The sequence below is a fragment of the Nelumbo nucifera genome, chromosome 1 (assembly GCF_055504915.1).
Source record: "Nelumbo nucifera cultivar China Antique chromosome 1, China Antique-T2T, whole genome shotgun sequence".
NCBI lineage: Eukaryota > Viridiplantae > Streptophyta > Magnoliopsida > Proteales > Nelumbonaceae > Nelumbo > Nelumbo nucifera.
This window is the reverse complement of record NC_142649.1, coordinates 112,153,201-112,176,205: the sequence shown is the minus strand read 5'-3', so window position 1 is coordinate 112,176,205 and position 23,005 is coordinate 112,153,201. Positions and strand designations below refer to the sequence as shown.

The following is a 23,005-nucleotide window of genomic DNA, read 5'->3' as shown; positions in this document are numbered from 1 at the left end:
CAATTTGTAATCGTTGGAAAATGATGAAATAACTAATATATATATATATGAACATACTTTATTTCTCAGAAAATCAGTATAATTTGTGTTAATATTTATAAAATATAGATTTTAGTAGGTTTGATAATGATACTTGAAAGACATGATATCGGAAAAACTGACCAATATAGTAACCAATCAGGTATTATTTATCAAAATTCATGGGGGGTTTCAATTGATCAAAGCCCTTCCTGGCAACAGAGAATTTTCCATTTCAATAGTCAATTTTTACACTCATGAACAAATATCCACTAAAAAGATAAAAATTAAGATAAGAGTATAATGCATACAATTATGACAAGCAATCAGAAATTCAGAATATGATATAGCGGTGGACTTATGGTCTTTCAAACTAATGACTAGGGTCCAAAGTCCAAACCTTGTTTGTTTTAGTGTTTCCATGACGTTTGTGCTATTTGTATAGCTCTCATGAATTTCCTCTCCCAGTGCTCCATATACTATCTTCTGGATCAACAATTATGGTTTGATGCATGGTGATGGATTATGTTTGTTTCTAGGTCACCTTGTTTTGGCTTTTCTTATTCCTTGTAATTTCTTAGTTTGTATTTTGAGCATTTGTATGAATGAATTTCTTAGTTTGTATTTCTTATTCCTTGCTATTCTTTTGATCTATTAAATGCTTTGACATTTTTATTTAAACAATTTAGTAGTTGAACAACTCAACCAATGACCCAATGATCAAACCAAGGTTCAAAGTACAAATATGTATCGCATTGTATTGTGCGTATTGAATCAGAATCGGAGGTCAAATACTGAGAGATGGGGTTTTGATTGTTTCAGATGTTAGAAGTCATCTTCAGTAGCCTTCTGTCGATGATCAAGCTGAAAAAAAATAAAAAAGAAAAATTAAACATCCACTGTTTGAACACGATATGCAATTTTTTTTTCGTATAGTGTATGTCGATATTTTAAACGTTGGATCCAAAACAAGTCAATGTCCTAAATTCAATATGACAATCCTACCAAAAAGAAAATTCAATATGACAAACAGATTTAGATTTTTTAGAGATATTGAATCTTAAAGTACAACACCGCTAACATTCTGCCTATTGATCAATATTAGACCGCTCTTACATTTATATGTAATCCATTTATTTGATGCTTTAGATTTTACCGAGTGCTTGATAAGACTAAACTTCATAATTTATTAAAAAAATCAAAGCAGCTGAAACCAAGGCTATGTTAATGCTCCTCTATTAACCAACAAAAATTGCTAGTGACCAAAAACTTCAACTAATGTCTTAAATTCGAAGGAACTCTTCGACTAGATGCCTTTTGAACAACATTAAGGAAGACATCCTCTAGAGATGCATCAGAAAACCCAAATGCATGAACACTGGCCTCTCTCTTAAAGTTTTGAACAGCCTGAAACACTTGGAAAATCCTAACATCTTGCTTGGGCAGAAGAAACTTTTGTGTTCCACCTATGTTGTAGATTTTCATTGCATTTGGAGAAAGACTATTAACCATGGAGCTAACATCCTTCTCATGAATGGGATCCACTGATATTGTAAGCACATATGATCCTCCAAATCTTGATTTAAGCTGCAGGACCAAAAAGAAGAAAAAAAAATCAATTTGAGAAAATAACCCTTAAGAAACAAAGGAGTTTACTAGGCGCCCACATCTGAGACTTGTAGGTCCAACTCAACTGGACCATATACAGAAAAACTCCCAGGCCCAAAATTGGAGAGCCTGAAAAGAATATAGCAAGGATCCCCAAGCATGGAGGCATCAAATGGCACAATCAAAAAGCATGTGCATACTATGATTTAACAGATAATCTAGGCCATTGAATTTTTTGAAAGGGCACCATAAATATGGATGTTCCATTTATAGAAGAATTAAGAAGTTGGTTATTGAGAACTGCAATCATCTATAAAATTATGATAAAAAAAGATTACTGCAAAAAAAGGAGGAATCAGATCTTGACAAGAATTAAAAATACAATAAAAATCACAATTGAAATACCAAAAGAAAAGTCTTGCTTATTATGGATGACTTGAATACTTTATTATAAAAAATATTTTTCTTGATATTTGATAATTGTGATTCTAATAAAAGACAATATTAATGGTTTTGGGTCATACACATTTACTTTATAAATGAAAATAAAACTTACATTATGAACAATTGCAATGTTTAAATGATGCTTTTATTACTATAGTAATATTAACTTTAACCAATATAAAATAATAGCCATTAAAACAACTGTAGAGGCGGATAATTATCAAGATCAAAACCTCAACTAAATCCATTTTCAAGAGATAGCTTACCTCCCTTGAGCTTCCAAGACACTGTAAATTGCCATTTACAAGGATTCCTATGCGATCACAGAGAAACTCTGCTTCCTCCATCGAGTGTGCTGTTCATTCATGTCAATTCATTGCATTAGAAAGCTACCTTAATTCATTGGAAGAAAGTTCAGTATCCAAAGAACCACTTTAGTATAAAAGGCCACTATCCAATGTTGGTCACAGCCATCCGAGGTCTTGGGAGGGGTGGACTGGATACAGATATAACCTCTGGCATTTTTCACAAAGTCTTAGATTCAAACCCGCATTGCTTGTCATCTCAAGATTTTACTGCTACACCAAACAATGGCCCCTCAACAACCACTTTGATATCTTTAGAAAAAACTACTTTAGGCCATAGAGCAAATTATTGCCATTTTCTAGGAATATGGAAGATTAAATTTCCAAGTTGGAGTAAAAAAATCTCAAAAACTCTTTTCTTGTACCCTGAGGCCCAAATTGTGATTCAAAGTATCTTTAGCTTTGTATCCTTTTTATTTTGGATAATTCTTTGTCTTTGTTATTGATAAAAGAAAACAAAAAATGAGAATTTGCATAAAAGTAAATAAAATAGAACCCAAAACAAGGCAATTTTCTGATTATCTTTTTAAACCACACTTAGCTTTGGTTATTTGATAAGCAAATAAAAGGCTTACTTGTAAGAATAATAGCACGGTCTGCCTTTGCTCGTTTTACAGCACCCCAGACAATATTTCTTGACTGTGGATCCAAGCCAGTTGTGGGCTCATCCAAAAAAACAACCTGCAGAAAAGATTTGCCATATTAAAGATGATGAATGGAAGGTAGTAATATAAATGAAAGTCAAGTTCATAATTGCAATATTAGGATATGTGAACATGCACAGAATAAAGGAACCATCATTGGATGATCCCATTATGAGAACTCCAAGATGAAGGATCAACATGATTGGATGATCACCATTATCTAGTATTGAGATCTCTTTCTCCTAAAGTTCATCCCTTGTAATCATGCACTTGTCCTGATACTCTGATTCTTAAACCCTCTACCTAAGAATACCAAACAATCTATAAATAGTCAATATACTAAATTGCTCAGTATTTTCCATACATACCTGTGTATATCCAATAAGGGAAATTGCAACACTGAGCCTTCGCTTCATTCCACCACTGTATCTTCCGACAAGTTGGTCACCTATGTTACTGTCATGGAGATTCATGCTTCTCAATGATTCATCAACTGCCTGTAATACTCAAAATGCAAAGCCAACAATTTTTCGTTTTTATGTCTCCCAATAGATATATGATCTGAAAAACAACTGTACATAAGCCAACTTACATCATGCAACAATTTGCCTTTCAGGTTTCTCAGTCTACCATAGAACAAGAGATGCTCCCTTCCAGATAAAGTCTCCCAAAGCAAGCTGCAGTAAATGCTAATATTAAAGGAAAATAAAGAAAAGAAAACACATTCATGGTCATACAACCTATTAAAATAAGAGAAATGAAAAAAAAAATCACAGAAGAAAAAGATAGATATTTAAGGAAAAAGATGATCATATTGTTAGACACCTAGTTTGAAGCAGAAAATATGCTGCTTTTGGTGATGTAAATGCTCAATCCTATTGGAGATTCATACAGCTAATCAATTCCTAATTGCCAAAACTTATCCAAAGAAGGATACTGATATGAAAATTTTCTAAGTCATTTAACCTTGATTTTCCTATATATATTTATCATGAAGACTATTGTTCTGGGAAAAATCAGTAGAAAGAAGAAAAGAAGAGAAGAATGAGTGGAGAAGAGAAGAATGAGAGGAAATGCATGCTGGTGGTGCTGGAAGTAGTATATATACTAGGGCAATCAAAAATAAAGGAGAAATTACAACAGTGCGCATGCATGAGGCACTAAGGCTTAGTTTGGAAAGAGTATAAATACAAATATGTAGAGTGCAAAACTATGTATTTTGTACTATTTTGTATGCATTTGTACTGTACATACTTGTATTTGTACTCCTTCCAAACTGAGCCTAAATATAAAAATATTAGAGCATCTTAACACTCCCCAATCCCCATCAAGTTGGGACATAGATGTCAATCATGCTCAACTTGTCACACAAATCATTATGCCGCAAGTGATGTAAGCCCTTAGTGAACTGACATAGGGAGTACACACTTCTCCGCTAACAAGCTTATCCCTGATATAGTGCTTATCTACCTCAATATGCTTGGTTCTATCATGAATAACAGGATTGGCTGCAATGTTGATAGCAGCCTTGTTATCACAATATAAGGATATGGGATTATCAACTGTAAACCCTAGCTCACTCAATTAGTTCTTTATCCACATGATCTCAGCCATTCCATGAGACATTGCCCAGTACTCAGATTTAGCACGGGACCCAGCCACAACATTTTGTTTTTTGTTTCGCCACTCCAATACAAGGGTTTGTATGGGTTTCCCTACTTTTTCCTTCCTTTCCCTATCTTTTCCTTCGAACCAAGATAGCCTAAAGGGCCATTACCCAATGGTGATCCTGGCCATCCCGGGTCTTGGGGGGGTGGACTGGATACATGCCTAACTTTAGGCATTTTTTTGCACAGTGGCTGCTCTCAGATAAATCCACATTCTCATGAATATGTCCCTTTATATCTAATTATATTTATGAAATGTTTGTCAGCTTTTATGCAGTAAGATACAACTCCATATAAAAGAAAATATCTAAATTATGGGGGAAAATCTCATACTCCTTCTGTGGGCAAATTGCTATTCTTGTGTAAATATGCTCCATATTTGATATGATATCCATATGATCAATGAATACAGCACCAGATGTCGGAGGCAGAAAACCAGTGACCTGTAAGGCACATAATCCATATAATGGTTCAATATACATGGAGAGCAAATATTCTACTTCAACATATAGTGAATGCAGCACATAAGATAAATTGCACCATCAAACAAATTTCAAAGCATTGTTCGCTCAGGAGTTTGAAGGTATTAAAGTACTGACCATATTAATAAAAGTGGTCTTTCCGGAACCATTAGGGCCAAGCAAACCAAAGCATTCCCCTTGAGGAACAGCAAGAGACAGACTTTGGACTGCGTGCTTCCTTGAGTTTCCATCTTCTCCCATGTAAACTTTCTTCAAGTTATGGCAAAAAATTGGATAACTTCCATTTGGTTCCTTCATTAGCTGTTGAACTATATATCTCTACAAAGGGAAAAAAAACTAAAATGTAAGATCAGATATTGTCATTGTTTTTCCTGTTTATTACAGAAAAGCTTTCAAATACATCTTAGGCATAATAATAACATAACAGCAGAAATTAACCCATAAATCTAAAATCATAAAACAAACAGTAGCATAATAATTAATCCTGACCCATCAAATAGATCAGCAGTAATTAAATTTCATCATGAAGGATAAATGGTTGAACTTGCTAACTGTTTAAGTGGTTCCACTACTTTAGGTAGCCAGTATTTTAAGTGTGAATGGTCAAGTAGATAAACTGGAATCATTACTAAAATTACATTGGCTAACTGAAACACAATAAGTGTACCACCTAGTGGATGGTCCAAATCATCAGGTATATGCTCTAATCAGAATTCAGTATATTGAGTACATTGATGCTCAGGTTTCATGTCGTTCTATTAATAACAAGTATAACTAGAATATCCCCAGAATTGCATCTAAACAAAATGTCAAATAGGCCATTATGCTTGCCACAATAGATTTACCTCTTCGGAGATGTCAGGATTTTCCAAATTGACAATTACAATTGATTTCTCTTTGAAGCTTGAAATTGTAGGTAGCTGTGTATCTCCTTTCCAAAAGCTCCTCAAGAAAAATAGAGGATGTCTGGCTATCCCACTTCCTGAAGATATCACTTGATCCATGAGGTAAGAGACAACAAGCAAGCCCCACCATTCCAAAGTCATAATGATCAAAGTGCCCCACATGCCATTATTTGGGTTTCTTAGGTCTTCCCACTTCATGCCATGAGTTCCTAGGTGATGTCCTGCTAATGAAGACTGTGAAAGCTCATATAAAACCCGGTACAAAGAAAATCCAGGCATCAGCTCCATAAACATCAGCTGCCACCCTAAAATAGTAAGACTCTAAGAGAAAAATCTTTTGGAAGTTTGAATTAAAATTTGTAATCCCACATATAGTCCTCTGGAACGTACTTGAAAATGTTGCGTCTTCAATGTAAGATTTGAAAAGGAAGGCACCCAGAAGTCCAGATCCAAAGACATACATATAGCCTGCAACTGCACAGAAGGCACCTAGGTTACAAAGCTGCTTAAAATCCAAAATTTATTAATAAGAATGAGTGATGCTGATGGTGCTGGCCATGTTCCAGGATGTAACTCAGCCAAACTAATCATCATCATGGATCATTGCCAAATCACCTTAACTACAAGCCTTGTCCCGCCATATGGGGCCAGCTACATGAATCCTGTTCTGCCATTCCACCCTGTTCAGTTCCCTGTCCATTGTTATACTATGGGCCATCAAATCATTTCTTACCACTTCATCTCATGTCCAAAAAAGAGAATAGCTCTTCACATAAAATGGCAACCTTGTATAACCTAAGTCATCTAGGTAAATCATGGAAATCTATAATGACCACCTTATATATTCCTATGCTTTTGTTGGTTATCAAATTTAACTGCAGACAAAACAGTTAAAATCCTCCTATTACTTCTCAACCAATCTGACTTTATAACCCTTTGAAGGAAGTTACCACAACTAACATATCATTAGATGTCTTTTCTTTATAGAATTAAGGAAGCATCATGGAAATCTCTTATTTAAACCTTTTGAAATCATATGTAGCTAAAAGGGAAGAAAGAGAGGGATGAAGTTGGGTATACCTCTAGCTGTTTCAACTTCTGAGAACCCAGTTGCCGCTAGAAAAGCAAGTGCAATCTGTAAATTCAAATAAACTAAATAGAATACAAGCTGGATGGAATAATTATTCAACAGGAAAATCTCCAAACCTGTGAAAAAGCAAGAATAAGAGTTTTGCTATAAGAGAGGGCCTATAACCCAGGTGAGCCAAAGTTCAATGTTTGAAAGCATATCCTACCTATAATGGACCCAATGATGGCAAACCAAATCATATAAGTGATTGATATTACAAGAAAATATCCATAAGTATTCAACCAATAAGGCCCATCTCCAAGTCCATGCATTTTCATCATAATCCTCAGCCTGTGCTGCTTTTCGTTAACCAAATAAACGAAAAAAACCTACACAATACCATAAAGTAGTCAAATCATTATAGGACCCCCATAATCATACTAAGGCTGATAAAATGGATCAGAAGTGATTTATCAACTTAATTCATAAGAACATACTTTTCCAAACATGAAATTCAAACAAACAAAAAATCTCAAATGAATTAATCAATTATCAGTTTCTTCCTAGAATACCAAAAATCCAATTCCAAGTAAATATAGTCTCTGATATAATAAAGAAGAAATAATAATCCCCAAGGCATTTAAGTATTCAAGCTCACAAGTTATAGATACAATTAAAATTTAGATAAAATGAAAATGGTCAGTTTGCACAGTTTGCACAGTTAGGGATACAATTTTTCTAATTGATGCATCTTAGGAGTTATTTGAATTAAACCAAACTCAACCATAGTCAACACAAATGCATTATCAATTAGATTTTAACATCCAAGGAAAGATTAGTTGCCTGAGAATTAAGGAAAACAGATGTATAGAGCAACTCCTCTGCAAGCATGTATATCTAAATCCTAGCAAATATTCATAAACAAGGTGAGAATACAAAAGAAGTCCAAACATACAGGGAATAGTAACTGGATGACCCATGCAAAGAGAAGTGGAGAAAGAACATAAGACAAGTCAAGTCTCATCCTTGTTCCTGGCTTTGGCATTTCTTTTACAAAACTAAGAAGAATGTGCATGCGGCTATCTTGAAAATGTCGAAGAAATGCATTTGAAATCTGCATGGAAACATAAAAGGAAAAGAATAGGTTCTTTCAGTAAAAGGACTGACAGAATCTAAAATCAAATTCTAGTGCTATAACATATCACAATGAGAAAGGAGGTAGTTAATTAATACAGGAAAACTAGAATAAGCATTAGGGTAAAGATTATGATGAAGTACCAGAGCAACCAATATAGACAGATAATAACAAAATGTTAGATGCTACATGAATAAGGCAGCCAATGCAGGATCTGGGGAGGAACAGACTTGCGCAGCCCTGCAGATACACAGAGAGGCTGTTTCCAATATCTGAACTGTGGTCACCCGGGTTGTAATGGACCAAAAGAAATAGAAATAGAAAAAGGGAAGATGATAAGTGTATATAAAAGAATAGTGCTTCTGTGCTAAATGATATTGAATTATCAAACTTAAAATGCTTGTTTGACATGTATTATGCATATTTTACATAAATGAAGATGAGACAGTGCTATTTATCAAAAGTCTTAGTTTAAAGTTAGGCAACCAAAACACTTCAAAAAATTTCCATAACCATGTCACATCAACAAAATGTGGAAGCCAAAGATTTGACATGATGAAACCTGCAGGCTTACATTTCAAATAAGCAATTTAAACATACCCATATTGATGTCTGGATTTTGAAGATGTTTTTATAAAGAACAAAGAGATTGCAGAAGAAATAATAAAAGGCAAATACCATCTTGATAAACTAAGATACATTATACTTAGAGTGAAGCCTCTAAGCCCCTAATACCCCAGTTGTATCCAGCTTAACAATACCAAATTTTCTAGTGTTGCAAAAGAATGCCAATTCAATGGGTCCTAACAACATCTATCATACTAGAATGCCCAGATATGGACATGGGAATAGGAATACAACTATTCATTTCTTGACATCCATTAATGGTTACAAGTAGGGGCATCCCCATATAATATGATTATACCACGCCTCTATATTTAAGATAAGTATCATTTTTCAATAGGACAATACTTGCCAAATTTAATTGACTTCTGACATCAAATAAAATTTGTGAAGTATGATCTGTTAAAACTTACCATTGACATATATGGAAGTCTTCATGCCATGCAGTAGTGTCCATTCAGTATCCAATGCTCTATTGGATAATATCCTGTCTCACAAATGTAAGGAAGGCATTGCAGGTGTACAGCTATAATAGCTGCTAACATATCCTGTGTTCCTATATGAGTTTAAAAGTTTTGCATTCAGCATACTTTGTAGTGGATTCATGGCACTAATACCACAAGTTCAGATAGAAGCCCAGGGCTTTATTTTGGGGCTACTTCCATAGACTTTTGGGCTCCTAATTGTCAATTCTTGTCCAAAAACTGAAGTGAAGAGAAGAGAGAAGAGAGGAAGGGAGAGGAGAGAAGAGAGATTTGAGAGCTCAAAGAGGTGCTGGTGGCGTCAGCTTTTTAGTACTTATATTAGGGTGACTAAACATAACATAAAGAGAGAGGAATTACAATAGTACCCCTGCAACACCAACAGAAATAAAAACATAAAGAAAAAACAACTTATAACCCCTTTTAGCACTCCCCCTCAAGTTGGGACATAGATGTCAATCATGCCCAACTTGTCACAGATCGTTGTGCCACAAATGATGTAGCCCTTTTGTGAAGATGTCTGCAAGTTGATCTTCGGACCTGACATAGGGGGTGCACACTTCCCCTTTGACAACCTTTTCTCTTGTAAAATGCTTGTCTACCTCAATGTGCTTGGTTCTATCATGCAGTACTAGGTTAGCAGCAATGTTTATGGCTGCCTTGTTGTCACAATATAAAGTCATAGGTCCATCAACTATAAATCCTAGTTCACTCAATAGATTTTTTAACCACATTATTTCACCCACTCCATGAGACATTGCTCTATATTCAGCTTCAGCACTAGATCTAACCACCACATTTTGCTTTTTGCTTCTCCAAGTGACTAGGTTTTCTCCCACAAAGGTACAATAACCATTGGTAGACTTTCCTATCTTCTAGTGATCCTGGCCAATCTGCATCGGTATACACTTCAACCTTCAAATATCCATGCTTTTGGAACAATAAACCTACACCTGGGAATTTCTTAAGATATTTGAGAATTCTTTCAACAGCTTTAAGGTGGGTGGTCTTAGGAGCATGCATGAATTGACTAAGAACACCCACTGCATAAGCAATGTCTGGCTGAGTCATGGAGAGATATAGTAGTCTTCCTACGAGCCTCTGAAATTTCTTCACATCTTTGATGAATTCACCTAGGCAATCACTTAATTTGTGATTAGGATCAATAGGAGAATCAACAAGTTTCACTCCCAATTTTTCTGTATCCTATAGTAGATCTAGGACATACTTTCTCTGAGAAATGAAGATACTCTTTTGTGAGCGGGCAACTTCAATTCTAAGGAAGCATCTCAAAGGATCGAGATCTTTCACCTCAAACTGAGTAGCAAGAAATCCCTTCAATCTTTGAATTTCATCTTTCCAATCATCAATGATAACTATATCATCAACATACACTATTAGGGCTGCAATTTTCCCTTCCCTTGTTTTCACAAACAATGTATGATCAAATTAACATTGCTTGTAGCCCTTTTGTTGTATAGCTACCTGGAATCTACTGAACCAAGCTCTTGGTGATTGTTTTAAGCTATATAATGACATTTTTAACCTGCATACCTTTTGTTCATTACCTTGAGCCCGGAAACCAGGGGGTTGTACCATGTACACCTCTTCTTCTAAATCACCATTTAGAAATGCATTCTTGATGTCCAATTGGTGAAGGTCCCAATCAAAGTTAGCAGCTAAAGAGAAGAGAACCCTAATGGAGTTTATCTTAGCAACTAGTGCAAAAGTTTCTGCATAATCCACCCCATACACTTGAGTGAATCCTTTTGCCACTAGACGAGCTTTATACCTTTCCACTGTGCCATTAGCCCTATGTTTCATTGTAAATACCCATTTACATCCAAATGGTTCTTTTCCCTTAGGAAGATCCACTAATTCCCAAGTACCATTTTTATGTAATGCATTAATTTCTTCCTTCATTGCATCTATCAACTCAGGCACTGAGAGAGCTTCTGCCACATTCTTAGGAGTAGGAACACTATCAATGGAAGAGAGGAATGTCCGAAATGGGAAATGGGGTGCAAGATCCAACACCCTTCTGGTGAAAAATAGGAAGGTTAAGATCATCAGCACTGGAGGTATCAATAGCAATAGGGTTAGAAATATCAATGGGAACTAGGGTACCTGGCTGGGTAGGATCTATCCCTAGAGAATTTGATGGCATTGGTGGTACAACTTCTAGATGCTCCACAGCTCTTGAACTTGGTTGGCCTTTATGACGACGACAAAAAACACGGAAGGGAGGAGGATCAGGTAGAGGGGGGAGCTGAATTTGAGGAAGAGGTGGATTTTGAACCTATTTGTCCTCATGCCTACACTCCCCTTGAGGAGAAACAGGAAAAAAATGTTCACTCTCAAATAAGGAGACATCCATGGAAACATGATATTTCCAAGAGACAGGATCAAAGTACCCGTACCCCTTTTGATTTGTAGGGTACTACAAGAATATGCAAGGAATAGCATGAGGATCCAATTTCCCACGAGTGGGTGACAAGTTTTGAACAAAGCAACAACAAGCAAAAACATGGAGAGGAATAGACAAAAGAGGAACCTTGGGAAACAAAAGTTGATGTGGGGCTTTGTACTCTAACCACCAAGAGGGCATGTGGTTAATGAGATAGGTAGCACAAAGGATAGCTTCAAGCCAAAAATGTTTGGGAACATTCATATGAATTAATAATTACCAAGCTACTTCAAGAAGATGGCGGTTCTTTCTTTCAACAACACTATTTTGTTGTGGTGTTCGGGCACAAGAGATACGGTGGAGTGATCCACGTGAAGTAAAGAACCCCGTAAAATCATTATGGAAGTATTCTTTTGCATTATCAGATTAGAAGATTTGGATTTCGGTTTGAAATTGGGTGAAAACCATTCTTTGGAAATCTTTGATAATTTTTGGTACTTCATCCCTAGTTCGCATGGGATATACCCATGTGTACCTAGAATATCAGCAATAAATGTAATAAAATACTTGTAGCCACTTTCAGATGGTAAAGTAACTGGGCCCCACACATCATAGTGAACAATATGAAAAGGAAATTCAGATTTATTATTCTTTGAAGAAAAATGAGTTCTACAATGTTTACTCAATTGACAAGTTTGACATATCAACTCTGACACTGACACCGACTTAAACAACTCTAGAAACACAATGTTTAAGGAATCAAAGGATAAATGACCAAGATGACTGTGCCATAAATAGGCTTGACTCTTAATAGACCAACTCTTAGACTCTGTGACTACAAGGCCAGCCTTATTTTCTAGCAAGTAGACACCATCCACCATACGCCCTCTACCAATCATCTTCCCCGAGTCCAAATCCTGAATTACACAATAAGAAGGGAAGAAGGTTACTGAACATTTTAAAGAATTGGCTATACTACTAATAGAAAACAAATTAATAGGGAATTGGGGAACATGTAAAACATTAGAAAGGGTAGGACCAAAAGGAAGATAAATAGTTCCTTGACTAGCTATGGTAGAGAATGAATAATCAGCTAGTCTCACTTTGTCTCTTCTAGAGAGAAGATGGTAGGTCTGAAAGTAGGTAGACTTACCAATCATATGTTTTGACGCTCTAGAATCAATTGTCCAATGAGAGTCAGAGGAATGAGACAATACATGGAGAGTTGTGGCAGAATTACCTAATGTAGACGCATATGAAGTTGATGAAGGAGGGGCATCCATTTGGCGAATTGCCCTACCATAAAGTTCTAAATGATCACGGAAAGAATTAATGATATCTTCCCTAGGGTCAGAACCAGTGGTGCATGTCTGAACTGCAATAGGGGGCTGGTTCTCTTGAGTAGCCATGTTTTTTGTAGTGAATTTTCTTGAACCTTGCTGTCCTAACTTCTTATTTAGATCTGAACCCTATTTCTTACTCAATTCATGAGCCCATTTCGGCTTCCGATGAAGGTCCCAACATGTATCACGAGTGTGGCGAGGCTCCTGGCAATGGGTGCACCATAATTTCTTTTTCATCCACCCTTTTTTGAGAGTCTCCCTTCTTAAAAGGATTTCCCCCACTTGTAACAACACTTCCTTTTGCTACCAACACAACTGCATCTCCCTCAGAATTATTCATCAGATTTCTTCTACTTTCCTCTGACTGTACTAGAGCATATACTTCTTGAACAGAAGGGAGATCCTTTCTTCCAAGGATCTACACTCTAATGGATTCATATATAGGGTTCAAGCCAAGGAGGAAGGCAAAGACCCTCTGTCGAGAAACAAGAGACTTGTATGCTTTCACATCTTCATCACACTTCCAATCTACATTCTGATAGTGATCCAACTCTTTCCAAATGGAAGACAAGTCTGAGTAGTACACAGAGAGACTCCTCTCCCCCTATTTGCAAGTAGAGGATTTTGCCTGTAACTGATAGATCTATGCATAGTGTCTCAATTCAGAATAGGTTGACTTGGCTTGTTCCCAAATCTCATAAGCTGTTTCAGCCCACATAAAATTTCTTCTCACTTGAGGTTGCATAAACACTAAGAGCCATGACATTACCGTGCTATTCTCTTGGTTCCATTTGTCATGCTCAGCACTCCCAGAATTAGGTTCTTTAATTCTTCCATTTATATAGCCTATTTTTCCCCTTGCAGTAATGTATAGCCTGATCCCCTTCGACCATTCTAAGTAATTTAGGCCATCAAGAAGTATGATAGCCATAGGGAAGGATAAATCCATACCCCCACTCAGTCCATTTTACATTGATGAAACACTAGAGGTGGCTGAGTCTTCACTATTCATGATAGCTGGTTTAGATCACACTAGAAGTTTTTGAATCTTCACCAAACAAAAAACAGTCCAACCTGTCCAACTTATTTTCCTTTTTGCACACTATGTTATTTCTGGAAAAAAAAAAATCTGCACCAGGAAAAACTGCAGGCAGCCACCTTCTAGATTGACCACAGTGCTTCAATCACCCAGAAAAAAACAATTTTACTGTTGTTGCAGCACCTACAGGTCATCACCAACCCACAAACCCACTGCACTTCTGTCACAGCACACACAAGTCATCTCCGACCTACACACTCCACAAAGCTGATGTTGCAGCACATACAGGTCACCTCTGACCTACAACCACTACAAGGATCACTTGATCCTGCAAAAAAGGAAGGTGCAGGCGCTGATCACCTCACATCCGATTGGTTTTCCCCTTTTTTTGGGTCTGTCCTGATATACGATCAGGTAAAAAATAAAAAATAAAAAGGAGGAGAACCAAGCTTCTGATATCTGTCCCAAAAAAATACCTTGGTTCTTCAGAAAAAAAAAAAATCAGCAGCATGATGAGGAAGAAGACAGAGGACTCGATCTCCTTTCAGGTCAGATGAACCCGCTCTGATACCATCTTGTCCAGAAACTGAAGTGAAGAGAAGAGAGAAGAGAAGAAGGGAGAGGAGAGAAGAGAAATTTGAGAGCTCAAAGAGGAAGGGAGGGGAATTACAATAGTACCCCTGCGACACTAGCAGAAATAAAAACATTAAGAAAAAACAACTTATAACCCCTTTTAACATCAATCTTAGAATAGAGAGGTATTATAGGAAGCTACCATGAACCAAATGGATCCCCTTAGGAGTTTTCTTTCATTTTCCATCTTGTTCTTTGTAAGAAGACCTAGAGGGTCCTTAGGCTCCATTTGGCTGCAGAGCAAATTCATTTGCATTGGTGTAAATTCCTAGGAGTGCACATGGACTGAGTGTAAATCCTGGATTACTTTTGATTCAGGTTTAACCTTGTCTTTTTTTTTGTACGGAAGAAGTAAAATGATGTGGTCCCCAATTTATATGAAAGAGAAATAAAGCAGAAGGTTATTTAATTGGGCAGAGTAAGTTAGGAAGCAAATTGGTGTGGTATGTGGTCCTCACTTTGTATGAGAGAGAATTAAGGTATGGGGGAAGTTGTGCAAATTTCATCAGTTTTCAGATGCAAAATTTGCACTTCTAATGGATGCAAATGAGACAGTGCAAATTTTACATAAGGTAAGAGTGCAACTCATAGTTACAAACAAATGGATACAAAACTGAACTGGGTACAAAATTTGTATCTGGATCAGATTTGCATTGCAAACAAACACAGCCTTAGGATCAGTTTGTTACTTTGTTTGCAGTGCAAATTTCATTTGCATTAGTGTAAATAAGTGCAAATAGGCTGAGTGTAAAACCTGGTTTACTTTTGCTTCAGTTTTTTTTTCCTTTTTTTTTTTATCGAAGCAACTGAGATTGTATTAAAGAGAGTAAAAATGTACATAATTTATCAAGGAAAAAGATGTACATAAGAGGATTTAAACTTAAGACCAGACTGCTCAAAGGCAAAACAGTCTACAAAAAGCAATAACTCCACAATTAGTCTGGAAGAGCTGAAATCATACCAAAGAGGTCTAAAAGCACCAATTTTTGCTAATCCATCTATCCTCAATAGCATTAAACTCCCTGGGACTCCATCTAAACAAAATGGGTCTGGATGCAGACAGGTCTCTAGCTTCCAACAGGTAGTGGGCTAATCTCCAAGGTTCACTACTTTTGCTTCAGATTTGTATTTGTTTTATTTGTTTGTGAGAAGTAAAATACAGAGTAAAATGATGTGGACCCATCTTATATGAAAGAGAAGAAGGTAAGAGGAGGGCTATTTGTTTGGGAATGAGATAAGAAGCCAGATAATGTGGTCCCCACTTTATATGAAAAATAGTTGTAGGAGAAAGGTGATACAAATTTTGCATCAGTTTTTGAGATACAAAATACAAAATTTGCACTTCTAGTGAGTGCAAATGAGACATATATATATATATATATATATATATATATTTGTACCAGCCTATCAGGTAGGAGTACAAATCTTAGTTACAAACACAGATGCAAAAGTGAACCAAATACAAAATTTGTACTGGGTTCAGATTTGCGCTACAAGCAAACAAAGTAAGCTCAATTTGGGAAGAATGCAAATACAAATATGTACAGTACGAATATAAGGTCTTAAAATACTTTATACAAGGTTTTGCACCGAACGTATTTGTTTATGCACTCTTCCTGAACTGAGCCTTAGCTCAGTTTGGAAGGAGTACAGATACAAATATGTAGTGTAAAACCTTACATTCTGTATTATTTGTATGTATTTGTACTGTACATATTTGTATTTGTACTCCTTCCAATAAGAACAAAGTTTCAGTATTCTTCATATTTGATGATATATACAGTGAAACTTTCAACATGAGTGAAAGCAATTAAAAGAAAAAATGATTCAGCATTGGATGCAATGCTGAAAATGGAGAAGAAACTACTTAGTCATGCATTTATAGAAATTTAAATATCAAGCAGGAAGAAAATTGCCGGTTATGTAGTTTTCTTTTCTTCACATCAGACACAAGTCACTTCAAAATATAAAACATATTATTAAAAATTAAGAAGATAAAATACATACCATGTTAAGAGATCGTGGTATTCGCAACAAGCGTGGAATAGTAACCAAATTGCCATATGTGGAATTATACCAAAAGCTCACATTGAAGTTAACTTTACTTGTGTTCAAGAAATCATAAGCTGCATCAAATGCAAAATACTCAGAGCTATATTCCAAATCCTAATATGAGCATAGAAAGTAGTTGTTGAAACATACTAACAAACACACCCCCAAGGATTTCATGGATTTTTTTTGCAGAATTTCCATGCCGGTAACCTTCAAATAGTTCTCTGTTGATAATTGATGAGTTCTCCCGCCATAAGTGGAAGCTCTCAATGCAGTCAATATCTGTATTCAAAGATTAGAAATAAAATAAAAAGAAAAAAGGAAAGGAGCACCGTAGGCTCTGTTACATAACTGATGCCAAAATTTATGTTTTCTTCTCAAAATAATTTAGTTAAGTCAATGTACCATGTCGGAATGTAGCACTGCCTACAGTTACAGGGATGGTGTAGCTGAAGTTCTCTGGGCAGCGAGGTAGGAGAATATTTAAAGAAGAATTGGTCAGAAGTGCACGTTCTATGAAGTTGGTCGTTCCAGGGGTGCTCTTTGTTCCCTAACACAATTATTCATACCGAGAAATCAAATAAATATACTACACATGAATTATAAAACATGTACAAAGAACGTTGTTCTTGCTAGCATGGAAAGGAAAATACAATATAAGACAGAGAAGCCAAGTCCAATGCATTGGTGGATTCCTCAGTAAATGCATCTAGTTCAACCCTCTTGACAAGACCTGCAACACTCGAAGCATTATGATTGCCTAAAATTCAAACAAAGAAATTCTTGGATTTGTAGAGAAGTTAGGACGTTCTGCCTCCTCTATTCTTGTGTCCATGGATGTAGCACACATCATCTTGGAACAAACTCACCATGATGGACACAACATCCAAACAATGAGATATTTTCTAAGGCAAAAAGATCAATTTGGTTGAACAAGCCCGACTATCAATTAATATTCTAAAACTAACAAGGGAATAATAAGTCAAATGTAACATACTCTCTGCAACACTTCTGTTTCGTCCGGTGAAGAGTGAAGTCACTGGGCAAGAATATGTTTTCAAGCAAAATTCCCCTGGTAAGCCTGTGAATGTGTGGACATCTGTTTGGACAGCTCGGTAGGAAGAATCTGGCACTTGCAATAAAGCAGGCCATTTTTCTGGTCTTGGTAGAGGACAAGCACTAGCTTGCTTGTAGGTAGAGAACTCCAACCCACAAACCATCTTGCAGGCACTTCCATTGGAGTTAGTGGGGATGCACTTACATCCACAACGATACCTGGGGTTATCTAGTTGAGAATTGATCACCAATTGTATTAAAACCATCAGCAAACATAGGAAAACTGGGAATGTGATCAGAGTTACATTCAATTTAATATTCCGTTTCTGCAAAAAAAAGAAAGAAAAAAAGAAAAAACAATACTTTTAGTTTATCAGAAATAGAATAGCCAGTCTATTATGCCGTTCACGTTTCTACAACATAAGCAGACCAAATAAGCATCAATCTGGATTCACCTATAAGCAAACCACACCCCAACAAGTAATATCAATAAGCAATCTTTAGGTTTCATTCTGGAATGGCACTTAGAGAAATAAGCATGTAAATTAGTTGTTTAACAAATTCATTGGAGATTCAGCAACCTTGTGACAAGATCATCGATCTGAACCACGACTAATCGATTATGGGTGATCCACATATTGGATATTGTAATAATTACAGAATACTAACTGCATCGTTCAAAGAAAGCAAGCACTTGTTCTATGACTTCCATGTACCGGGCCAACAAAAAAAAAATAATCTTTATACTTTTATAGAATGCCACAGGAGTGCTGCATACTAGGAAAAAGTACATTACTGAGACAAAAATAACTGAGTAAAATATTTCTATAGCCTTGACAAAAATACTGGTAAACTGAGGGATGCTCCCACTTCACTTGTTGAATTACAGGGGCGTTTCCTTCAATGGCCTGATGCCGCAGACGGCAAACATGCAGTAGCAAAAAGCTACGTTGTTCTTCTATCGAACACCTATTCGAAATGGACCATTTTTCCTGGATATCATCATACTTATGAGGGTCTAACCTGCAAGATGTACGTTAAGGACATATGTTTGCTCTGTATCAGCACGGGAAATCTCCTAAGGCCAACTAAATAGAAACTATTTTTCTATTATTACTTCAAGGTAATTAAAGCAAACATCATATCTGCAACCAGACGTAGATGAAGCATCTTGAAGCGTTGAGTGCCTTCTCGCAACATCTTGTCAATTGAAAGTTGAAACTATCCTTAGTCCTTACTATTCATGTCATCCAATGAACCAGTATGAAATAAATTGCCACATTGACACAAAAAGAAGCAGTGAAGCACTCATCCACCAAAAAAACGAAGACCTTCATGCAGGTTACGGAGTTCCCTATAGTCCTTGATTACCAGTTTCAGACATTAAAGCCTAAGCATATACATTAAGAAGCCAAGAATTTAAAGCACTAATGAATGGGGGAAAAACAATCTATATATTAACGGAATTGATTTCGATTCGATAATGTTAATATAGATAACTAGCTCCATTTTTCGATAAAATCACCCGCGCACGAGAACTCAAATTGAGGCTGAGGGATTACTTGTCAGAGAGAGAGAGAGATTTAATTAACGGAAAAGGCTTGGATAGTCTGACTGTTAAGAATGGGCTTGGTTTGGGCCTGGTATTTAGAGACACCATTGCTGGGCCAAGCTTGGCATAGAAATTCCATTTGATGGATAACCAGCCAAGTATGATGGCGGAAGAGGTTTGACCGGTCAACCCCTCCCTGGTGAATTTTCTTTTGAAAAAACTCTCCGGTGAATTTTGATGAATACCAACTAACTATACATTTATAAAATTCAGGGGAGATTGATCCAGAGCCCTTATGGATTTATCAGAATAGAAAATTGAGAATGCTATATACTAACGGATAATAGATACATACATATATATATACATACGCATTTACATTAATAATAATAATAATAATAATAATAATAATAATAATAATAATAATAATAATAATAATAATAATGATGATGATGATGATAATCTTTAATTAATAAACTATTATCACTTCAGGATTATATTCGTAACCCCACCATCATATAATTAAAAGAACAAACAACTTTTGCCTAACTATTTATATGGAAATATAATACATGGTATAATATAAGATGAAAGATTAATTTTAGGTTCAAATGGTGGGATTTACCATTAAATTAATTCTTTTATTTATATATTTACTTATGAAAAAATCCATAAAACTGAGGCAAATTAAGAACCCAAGAACCAAATTGGATGAATCTAATGCTATTCTTTCACTGCAAATTAGGATTTACTGTTGCAGGCATGGATGGCAACTGCATATCAGAAGTAAGGGTGTTTGCAGGGTTTCATGTAAGGGTGTCAATGGACCGGTTTTAGATTGGACTCCATTCAATCTAAAATTAATTTGGATAGATTGGACGGACCAATAAGACTTATTGGATTGGACCTGGTTCATCTGTAATAAATTTATATTAGATTGGGTTGGATTAAGTCAACATCTAGTCCATTGATATAATATTAGAATATAGATATCAATGAACTGGGTTTGAATTGAAACCAATATAAATTAAAACAAATTTGAACAAACTGGATGGTCCAAAATATTCATTGAATTGAATTAGACCTCATCCATTTATAATAGACTCACATCGGACTGCATCTGATTTGGACCACATCCGGTCCAATTGACACCCATAGTTTCATGTACGTTGCTGTTGACCCTCTAAGTTTACATTAGTCATCGTGCTTTGGTTTAGGAAACAAAACCAAATTAAAAAAAGAAAGAAAAGAGAACTTTACTTAAGCTACCCAAATACCAATGTTTTCTTACCTTCATAGTTGACCTCAATTTCTTGGAAGCCATCTTCATAGTTTACTTGAACAAAACGAAACCAAATTAAATTACTGCTTTGCTCAGAGCTTGAAAACTAGTTTTTTTTTTTTGATAGATATAGAAAACTAGTTAAGGTCTCCAATTGCCAGGGCCTCAATATCTTTTGTTAGTTTTTAAATTTCATACATTAAGACATGGTTATCCAACCATAAGACAATTTGAATTTCCTCGGCTTTCAAGAAAAAAAAAAAAAAGAAAAGTTGGATTTCAAGTAGAAATAAGAAAACGTTTAAAAGTAATATCATTAAGGCCCTGTTTCTGTTTGTTTGCATGCGAGTTTCTTTTGCACCAGTGTGAAATCATAGGAGTGTAAATGGGCTGTGTACTTTTGCTCTAGGTTTTTACTTCGGTTTGTTTGTAAAGAGGGATATTAAATGACATGGTCCTCGGTCCTCACTTTACATGAAAGAGAGTGAAGTTATTTGTTTGGGAGGAATCCGGATTTGCTCCTCACGTAATGCACCTCACACTGACCTCACAGAATATCCCATCGTCTATTGTGAGGTTGGTGTGATGAGCCCTTTGTGAGGAACAGATCTGGACCCATTTGGAAAGAGTGAAATAGGAAGTAAATCAATGTAGTCCCCACCTTATATGAGGGAGAACCAAGGTAAAAGTACGTGGCACAAATTTTCAATCAATTTGGGAAAAGAAAGGGGAGATTTAATATCAGGCAAGAGTGCAAATTATAGTTATGAACAAATAAATGCACATTTGAACCGGGTGCAAAGTCTGGTTCTGACTCAAATTTGCAGTCAGACAAACAGAGCCGAAAATCAGGATTCAAGAGGTCTCTGATAATCTCTGGTGGTTGCTTTTTATTTTTTTGGTAAACTTAGAAGATCACTGATCCCTACTTTTCTACCAATTAACTAGCATCTCTCTCTTAAATCAACAGCAGTGAAATACAAAATAGTCGCGGTCAATTTCATCAACGGAATGTTAACCTTGTAGCTGTAGGGGGTATTATTGTATGCTTTTCAGTTAAGAACTTATATTGGCTCCTCAGTTTCGCAACTGCCTTAGCTATTTGATTTTGTTATTAAGAATTGGCCGGGAACACAACGCTTGAAGAAATTTAGGTTATTTTTTGGTGATATATATATATGTTGTTAGAGTCACTTGATCAGCTAGCTAGAATGATAAAACTTCATCTCCTGAAGCAAGAAACGTCAATTCTACAAACTGCCTCCCACACATGAACGACAATTAATGGTACCAAAAACATCTCTCTCTCTCTGATAAAATTACATCTTTAATGGATGGTAAATAATTTAAAACTGATGTAATATACTTCTATAGACATTACAGACTATATCTATAACGCACGCCACTCATCAGAGCCTTGATTAATTAACAACTTTAGTGTTTCGAACAATAAAAGCAAAAAGTAACTCTAACAAAAAATCAACGACGATGTAAGAAAATGAAGACCCTCTGTACTTTCTGCTTCTATTGGAAGGTGAAAGGAAGATCATCATACGTGTGTATATATATATATATATATATATATATATATATATATTCAGAGTGTGTGAGAGAGAGAGAGAGGGAGAGGAGAGCTAGAGAGAGAGTTGCACCTGAAACATGACATTTTTCCTGAAATATGCATTTACTTGAGTAGAGAAGGAGGCGACGCCTATACTGATGGTGGAGGAGGAGGAGGAGGAGGAGGAAGACGACGATGCGGCCATTTTTTTCTATCCGCTTTGTTTTGATTCACGTACTCGCACATCTATATATAAGAGGAGAGAGAGAGAGAGAAGTTAATTACATTTTTTATAGGCATGCTGACATGCAATTTAAAACAATATTGTTGAAATTAAAAAAATGGTAAACTTACTGGATCACCGTTGTACTGAACAACCGGCTAGTTAAATCGATAGACCTTTCAGGCGCTGTAAGAACGATCACATAATTAAAGAGGAATAGCAGTCACGGGTTCAACCATCCATCTGGTTCAGTAGTAGTCCAGCTGGTTTGGGCCGGGGACACTGATTAAACTAAGGTGCTGTGTTGGTGAGGAGAGAGAAACTAATGAAACATACAACAACTAACTAGTAACTACAATTCATCCGTTTGCCTTCGTTCTCATTCATATGTATGCATCTGTCATGCATATTCAT

General features: G+C 36.1%; 1 protein-coding gene across 5 annotated transcripts; it reads right to left on the bottom strand.

Annotated features, from left to right (window-relative positions):
* Positions 1-1,133: 1,133 nt before the first annotated feature.
* LOC104587410 (ABC transporter A family member 8-like) lies at positions 1,134-22,608 on the bottom strand. 5 transcript variants are annotated; one of them, XM_088892495.1, is made up of 18 exons: positions 22,460-22,608; positions 17,915-18,299; positions 17,571-17,650; positions 17,323-17,467; positions 17,068-17,199; positions 16,873-16,991; positions 8,158-8,316; positions 7,429-7,591; positions 7,214-7,339; positions 6,524-6,601; positions 6,074-6,438; positions 5,346-5,546; positions 5,080-5,189; positions 3,672-3,756; positions 3,448-3,576; positions 3,011-3,116; positions 2,337-2,425; positions 1,134-1,605 (listed from the first exon to the last, which is right to left on the bottom strand). In XM_088892495.1, the coding sequence occupies exons 1-18, from the start codon at positions 22,571-22,573 to the stop codon at positions 1,294-1,296; spliced, it is 2,898 nt and encodes a 965-aa protein (XP_088748621.1). In that variant the 5' UTR covers positions 22,574-22,608; the 3' UTR covers positions 1,134-1,293. The 5 variants fall into 5 exon arrangements, with proteins under 5 accessions (XP_088748621.1, XP_088748620.1, XP_088748626.1 ...); XM_088892494.1 differs by having other exon boundaries at positions 6,524-6,607; positions 22,460-22,591; XM_088892500.1 differs by having other exon boundaries at positions 6,524-6,607; positions 17,080-17,199; positions 22,460-22,590.
* Between the last annotated feature and the right edge of the window lie 397 nt (positions 22,609-23,005).